We start from the raw sequence: 8,818 nt of genomic DNA on the forward strand, positions 1-8,818 counted from the left end.
ATCAGCTTCTACCATCCATTTTATCAAATACTCTACCATCCATCCATCCATCCATGACATACTCTACCATACATCACGTACTCTACCATACATCTATTCTACTCTACCATCCATTCATTTACTCTACCATCCATCATCTACTCTAATCTACTCTAATCCATTCTACCACCCATCTACTCTACCATACATCCATCTACTCTATCATCCATCCATCTATTCTACCTTCATCTATTCTACTCTACCATCAATGATTTACTCTACCATCCATCATCTATTCTATCAACCATCCATTTACTCTACCATCCATCTTGACTCTACCATCCATCTATTCTACTCTACCATCCATTCATTTACTCTACTATCCATCATCTACTCTACCATCCATTTATTCTACTTTACCACCCATCTATTCTATTCTACCATCCATCTATTCTACTCTACCATCCATGCATCTACTCTACCATCCATCCACTCTACCATCCATCATCTACTCTACCATCCATCTATTGTAATCTCTACCATCCATCCATCTATCTCACCATCAATCCATCTATTCTACCATCATCTTCCTACTCTACCATCGATCATCCTACTCTACCATCTATTAATTTACTCTACCATCCATCCATCTATTCTACCATCATCTTCTCTACTCTACCAGACCGTGAAGATCCGGGGTAGAATAGGTCTTCAGCAACTTCCATGTGCTTGCTATAAAAGGGTCTCTTGTCTGGAGGCTTACTAACGGATCGGGTTGGTCAGTTTCATGACTTGGTTGGACACATGTCATCGTTCTCTCCAGCGAGATCGATGCTCATGCTGTTGATCACTGGATTGTCTGGTCCAGACTCGATTATTTACAGACGCCATATAGCTGGAATATTGCTGAGTGCAGCGTGAAAACTAAACTCACCACTCACTCTGCTCTACCATTGATCATCTACTCTACCATCCATCTATTCTACTCCACCATCCATCCATGTATTCTACTTCTACTATACTTCCATCTACTCTACCATCCATTTATCCATCTACTCTAACATCTATCCTTCCATCTACTCTACCATCCATTTATCCATCTACTCAACCCATCCTATCCTTCCATCTACTCTACCATCCATCATCCATCTACTCTAACATCTATCCTTCCATCTACTCTACCATCCATTTATCCATCTACTCTACCATCCATGTATTCTACTTCACCATCTATCCCCCATGTACTCTGCTACCATAATCTATTCTTACTCTACCATCTATCCCTCCATCTACTCTACATTCATCTACTCTACCATCCATTTATCCATCTACTCTACCATCCATGTATTCTACTCTACCATCTATCCCTCCATCTACTCTTACATCCATCTACTCTACCATATCCATCTTTTTTCTACTCTTACCATCTATCCTTCCATCTACTCCACCATCCATCATTCTACTCTACTATCTGTCCTTCCATTTACTACTCTACCATCCATCCATCCATCTATTCTACTCATCCCTTCCATCTAATCCTACCATCTATCCATCTATTCTACAATCTATCCTTCCATCGAATCTACCATCTATCCCTCCATCTACACTACCATCCATCATCTACTCTACCATCTGTCCTTCCATTTACTCTATCATCCATCCATCCATCCATCTAATCTACCATCCTTCCATCTAATATACCATCCTTTCATCTAATCTACCATCTATCCATCTATTCTACCATCCTTCCATCTATTCTACCATCCTTCCATCTATTCTACCATCCTTCCATCTATTCTACCATCTATCCATCTATTCTACCATCCTTCCATCTAATCTACCATCCTTCAATCTAATCTATTATCTATTCTACCATCCTTCCATCTATTCTACCATCCTTCCATCTATTCTACCATCCTTCCATCTATTCTACCATCCTCCCATCTAATCTACCATCTATTCTACCATCCTTCCATCTAATCTACCATCTATCCATCTATTCTACCATCTATCCATCTATTCTACCATCCTTCCATCTATTCTACCATCCTTCCATCTAATCTACCATCCTTCCATCTAATCTACCATTTATCCATCCATCCATCTATTCTACCATCTTTCCATCTAATCTACCATCTATCCATCCATCCATCTATTTTATAATCTATCCATCTATTCTACAATCTATCCATCTAATCTACCATCCTTCCATCTAATCTACCATCCTTCCATCTAATCTACCATCCATCCATCTATTCTACAATCTATCCATCTATTTTACCATCCTTCCATCTAATCTACCATCCTTCCATCTAATCTACCATCCTTCCATCTAATCTACCATCTATCCATCCATCTATTCTACCATCCTTCCATCTAATCTACCATCTATCCATCCATCTATACTACCATCCTTCCATCTAATCTGCCATCTATCCATCCATCCATCTATTCTACCACTCTATCCATCTATTCTACAATCTATCCATCTAATCTATCCATCTTGGGGCGGTGGGGTAGCCTAATGGTTAAAGCTGCTGGCTCGTCACGCCGAAGACCCGGGTTCGAATCCCCACATGGGTACAATGTGTGAAGCCCATTTCTGGTGTCCCCCGCCGTGATGTTGCTGGAATATTGCTAAAAGTGACTTAAAACCAAACTCAGTCAGTCCAGTCTATCCATCTAATCTACCATCCTTCCATCTAATGTACCATCCTTCCATCTAATCTACCATCCTTCCATCTAATCTACCATCTATCCATCTACTCCTCTATCCATCATCTACATCCTTACCCCAGACGCTGTGTTCAGCTGCTGGTATCAACCTGTTGCTCCCGGCTACTATAACGTGTGTTTGTTTCTCCAGAGAGGAAGAGCAAGGTGATGACTGACGACCAGCCGGACGGATACAGCAGCTGTGTCATCACCAGTTTGTCAGCCAGCAAGGGACTGCTTTGGATTGGGACCAATCACGGCTTTGTTCTCACCCTACCTCTACCTCGCTTGAAGGATGGTGTCCCACTGGCCAGTGGGCGGCCCAAAATATCACACCATTCTCATCGGGGACCAGTCAAGTTTCTGATTCCAATTTACTACTCTAGCAGTGTCGCTGAACTGAACCGTAGCAGCTCCTTGTGGTCATCACTTCGGCCAAAGCGCCCCAGTCTCAATGATAAGTTAACCTTGAATAAAAACAAAAGTGAAGAGATTACCTCCCCTGTTAGTGACAGTGGAATAGATGGAGTTATGTCCCCTGATGGAAAGTCCCATACTGAGGCTTGGCAGGCAGAAATTGATGAGCTCTCAGTGACTGGTGGAAATAACACAGTAGTTGGTCAGACCGACACAGAATCAAATCCTGTCCTTCAACCAATCGCTGAAGTGGATTCATCTAGTACTACTGATCAGTCAAAGAGTGCCAAGACAGCTCAGAGTGCTAAGCGGAGGAAAAGTGATAAAGACAGTGAAAGTTTCAAGAGGGAGAAACCAAGACTGAAATCAAAAACACTCTCATTCAGGAGTGAACTCGCAAACAAGATTGCAAAACGAAACTTTGAAAGTTCTGACTCTGAGTTAGCGGACGAAGAAGAAGATGAGGTCCGCATGTTGTACGAGAATTTGATGGAGACTGACGATGACATTGATAAAGAGAGTGAGGATGATAGTTTCCAAGATGCGATCTCCTCGTTTGAAGAGCTTCCTAGTGACTTAGGATCACCAGAAAATGCTTTGTCAGCACGGAAGGATGGTCAGACTGTTAAATGGGGGTCTGGGGTGAGGCTGAGAGCAACGAGTAGGTCTGTGCGCAGTCGGCAGGGACACTGCATCGTGGGGGATCTGCCCAGACACACAGGACGGCGACAATGAGGAAGAGTCCATGCAATGCTGTGATCGTTGTGGCAGGCGGGGATGGATACGTCGACTGGAACAAAAAGACCAAACAGAGGACATCCGAGGATGCAAGTCTGTTGTTATGGATTTACAAGTTATAGCTCTACTTGTTCCATTGTCATGAAATGGCACATTGAATGGACTACGGATAGCAGATAAACATTATTTTTGAAAATTTGCTGATGTGCTGACATTGTAAACTGAACAATCGCGTCAAATAAATATGTGTAATGAATTTCCATTTAAAACTATTCTATCATCAGACATAAGTGAGAACATATCAGTCTCTGTTGTTGTTGATTTCTGTCATTGCTATGTAAAATGTTATGAATTTAGTGTGAATTCTCAAAGCGTTTTTCTATATGAAATGTGATGAAATATTTTGTCGCAGAACAACATCCAGAACAGACTAATGAAAACAAATCAGTGATTGTTGTTATTTACTATTTACATTGTACAGAAAAGTCTTTCACATTTATACATGTTACCATGGTTACCAGTGCTGTTGTTATGCTTTGTTGCCAAGGTTACCAGTGCTGCTGTTATGCTTGTAAATCATTCTATACTGGCAATGTGTGTAATGGAGAAAGGATTACCTATTACTGGTTAAGAGTTATATGTTAGATTATTCTTGTTAATATTATTTGAAGAATTTACTTTCAAATGTAATTTTGAATACACTGTATATCTCTCAGTAGTGTTGAAAGATGTGATAAAATGTTGGTGATTACATGTAAAAATAGTTCAGTTTATTCTCATGAATTTTATTTAAGACATCCAGTTTCTATTTTCCTTCTATGTTTGGATGACGTGTGTGAAGAAAGTACCACAGGTTCGTGTTATTATTGACTCACCGATTGACTGAGTTCTGGTTTTATGCTCGCTTAGCAATATTCCTGCTATATCATGGGGGGACACCAGAAATGGGCTTTCACACATTGTACCCATGTTTAGAATCAAACCTGGGTCTTCAGCATGACAAGCTGAGGGCTTTAACCGTTAGGGCTACCCCACCGCCTGGGTAGATAACACTGGCCGAGTGCAAGGTTGTGTGTACACATATGGTAGCAACAGGTTTCATGTCAGTAGTCTGGCCATATCACAGCAACAGCGATGTTTGCTTTGCTGTTGTATACCACAGCAATATTCCAGGTGTAATCGCAGCAGCTTTTTGAATAATTGAGGAGTCAGTGACTGACAGGCCAGCAGCAATGCTGTGGAGTCATCACGCCACAAACCCAGTCCCAACACCAAGCCTTAACACTCTCAGTCTATCTTCGCCACCAGTTCATTTTAAAAGTTGTAACCACGCCAATCTTTGTCCCTCATGTGTTAAGCGGGTGGGTACAATGTGTGTATCCCATTTCCGTCCGCCATGATATTGCTGGAATGTTATGAAAGCAGCTACGAAACTAAACTCACTCACTCATTCACTCATGTGTTAAGGTTGGTTGGGTAGGGTAGTGGTTACAGTGTTAGATACTCACAACTAAAAACTGGTTTGATTTCCATTAGTTTCAACGTAAGGAGCTTGTCATCCTCGGGCAATATGGCTAAAAGTGGCGGAAAAAAAACATGTTCACTGTCGTGACTATTGCTTGCTTAAACAATGAAGTGTAACTTAATTGTGCATTTAATTCTTGAATAGTTTGCACATATTTCTTTCACAATTTGCTTTGTGAATTGATCTCCGATAATAATTTCATGTAGTCCCTGGTCAAATGATCATGATCCCGTAATGTTGTACTAATTTTATCAATACTACAGCAGTTTATTAGCAATATTGATTGTTAGAACTGTAGTAAATACTACAGCAGTTTATTACCAATATTGATTGTTAGAACACTAGCAATACTACAGCAGTTTATTAGCAATATTGATTGTTAGAACACTGTAGCAATACTGCAAGTTGTTACATACAGATTAGGTCAAAGTATTTTAATTGTTAAAACATTGTTGCAATACTATTGCAGTTTGTACCATTCGATAGCAGTGATTGTTAAACATGGTTGGAATATATTGCAGTTTTATACCAGTCCTGCAATGAGTGATTGTTAAACCACTTCCTTCAGGAAGTCGTTGGACTTACTAGTGAGGCAGCTTGAATACAGTCTGCTTTGTGAGTAATATCACATGAAATAGTGTTATCTGATGTGGTGGATATGTGCTTTTTCATTGGAGGAACCTGTTAATAGTCAAGCATAGTGTCAATGTCAAGAGTTCAGTATGTCAATCAGTTATTTACCACAGTGTGATTGTGTAGAGCTGGTCAGTGGTGTGCCATCGTGTCTCCATTGACTTAGGATGTGGATGATAACTGTGGATTTTGTTGGGAATAATGTTCGACGTGGCATAAAGATTGTTCTGCAAGCGTCCCGGTGTTTGCTTTGTCAAAGAATACCTCAGTTTGTCAGCGGAAGACGAGGGGCATGTTGTAAAGAATGCCTAGATTTGTCCCATAGCAGCATATATTACCTATATGTTACTGGCGATGTCAGTTCAAGAAGGGTCACATGGGCCACTCTGAGATTCAATGTGCTGGTATGTCTGACTGGAGCTGCACCTCCTCCCGGAAAGTGATGATCCTACACGAGTTACATATGTCAGTAAGTATACATGACCTAATCACTGTAACTATTTGTCTGCAGACAACATGATCTGTCCATTGAGTCCTGATAACCTTGGATTGCATCCATGGAGTTTACTACTTCTGGTGTGGGGATCTGGGGTGTCGTTCAAGGACTCCGGCCAAATTCACGTCCTGTACCACAATTTAAACCTTGGAAGGGGAACCTTCAGGAGATCAACATAAGCGTCTGCTGTCAGCAGAACTTCTGGAAGGTAGTGTAGTCATCTGTTTCCTGGAAGTCTTTATATGCTCTAATCACAATACTCCTGCCACATAGGTCATACCTCCATCAGCTTCTACCATCGGAGTTTTATCAAATACTCTACCATCCATCCATCCATCCATGACATGCTCTACCATACATCATGTACTCTACCATCCATCTATTCTACTGTACCATCCATTCATTTTACTTTTACCATCCATCATCTACTCTTATCTGCTCTAATCCATTCTACCACCCATCCTATACTACCATACATCCATCTGCTCTATCATCCATCCATCTATTTACCATCATCTATTCTGCTCTACATCGATGATTCTCTACCATTCATCCTATTCTATCAACCATCCATTTACTCTCCCATCCATCATGTGCTCTACCATTCTATTCTCTCCACCATCCATTCGATTTCCTCTACTACCATTATCTACTCATCATCCATTTATTCTAACATTCCACCATTCATTTGTTTACTTTACCATCCATCTATTCTGCTCTACCACATGCATCTACTCTACCATCATCCACTCTACCATCCATCATCTCTCTGCCATCCATGATGTGCTCTACCATCCATCCATCTACTCTACCATCAATCCATCCTATTCCACCATCATCTTCCCTACTCTACCATCGATCATCCTCTCTACCAAATCTATTAATTTACTCTACCATCCATCCATCCTATTCTACCATCATCTTCTCTCTACTCTACCATTGAAGATCCGGGTGGGTCTTCGGCAATGTGTGCTTGTCTTGTCGTGGGGATCAGGGATGGTCCAGTTCCATGGCTTCAGTTGGCCATGTCCTTCAGTTCCTGGGTCGGTCTCTTCCACTGGGATTGTTGGTCCATTAGTGTGTTCCTGGGTCCTGTTTACCCACTCTGTACTCTGTGTCCATCTACTCACCATCCATCTATTCCTCCACCATCCATCCATTCCTACTCACTGTCTACTCACCTGTCCATTTGTCCATCCTGCTCCTGCTGGTCTATCCTTCCTATGGTCTGGTCCGTCCCTCCATCTGCGTTGTCTGTTCTCGTATTCTTACTCCACCTTGTACATCCTCTGTGTGTCCATATCTCTCCATCCATCTGATCCTGCTCACTATCTGTCCTTTCTACTCTACTCTGTGTCCGTTTGTCCGTCCGTCTGCTCTGTCCATCCATTCAGTTTGTCCATCTGATTCATCCGTCCATCTGATTCTGTCATTCCTCACCATCCTGTCTGTCCATCTATCAACTGTCATGATCCTATCCATCTGATTCTCCTACTCTGTCCATCTGATCCATCCGTCTGTCTGTCCATCCGTCCATCTACTCTCATTCCATCAATCTGATCGTCGATCCTCTGTCCGTCTGATTCTGATCTATCATTCCATCTATCCATCTCATCCTCCATCTACCATCTGTCCATATCTGCTCTGTCATTCCATCTATCGTCCATCCATCCATCTGATCTCTGTCTGATCTGATTCTACATTCCATTCCATCTGATCCTGTCTCATCTCCTGATCCATTCCGTCTGATTCTGTCCATCCTGATTCTGTCCTTCCATCTGATTCTGTCCATCTACCATCCTTCCATTTGATTCTACCATCCTTCCATCTAATCTACCATCTATTCTACCATCCTTCCATCTAATCTACCATCTATCCATCTATTCCATCTGATCTATCCATCTATTCTACCATCCTTCCATCTAATCTACCATCCTTCCATCTATTCTACCATCCTTCCATCTAATCTACCATTTATCCTCCATCCATCATTCTACAATCCTTCCATCTAATCTACCATCTATTCCATCCACTCTATCCATCTATCCATCCATCTATCTACCATCCATCCATCAAATCTACCATCCTTCCATCTAATTCTACCATCCATTTCCATCTGATCTACCATCCATCCATCTGATTCTACAATCTATCCATCTATTTCTACCAATCCTTCCATCTAATCTACCATCCATCCATCTAATCTACCATCCTTCCATCTGATCTACCATCTATCCATCCATCTATTCTATCATCCTTCCATCTAATCTACCATCTATCCATCCATCTATACTACCATCCTTCCATCTAATCTG

The 8,818-nt window shown here is 41.4% G+C and overlaps 1 protein-coding gene across 1 annotated transcript in view; it reads left to right on the forward strand.

The window, feature by feature from the left end:
• The window catches only part of LOC124267801 (rho guanine nucleotide exchange factor 10-like protein), a 53,596-nt gene extending 49,604 nt beyond the window's left edge, over window positions 1–3,992 (forward strand). Inside the window, 1 exon segment of the mRNA XM_046702789.1 lies at window positions 2,846–3,992. Within this exon segment, the coding sequence (XP_046558745.1) occupies window positions 2,846–3,846 (1,001 nt within the window). The 3' untranslated portion in view covers window positions 3,847–3,992.
• Window positions 3,993–8,818: the final 4,826 nt, after the last annotated feature.

The sequence above is a fragment of the Haliotis rubra genome, unplaced genomic scaffold, assembly GCF_003918875.1.
Source record: "Haliotis rubra isolate DU_JTF1 unplaced genomic scaffold, ASM391887v1 Scf134, whole genome shotgun sequence".
In the NCBI taxonomy this organism is placed as follows: domain Eukaryota; kingdom Metazoa; phylum Mollusca; class Gastropoda; order Lepetellida; family Haliotidae; genus Haliotis; species Haliotis rubra.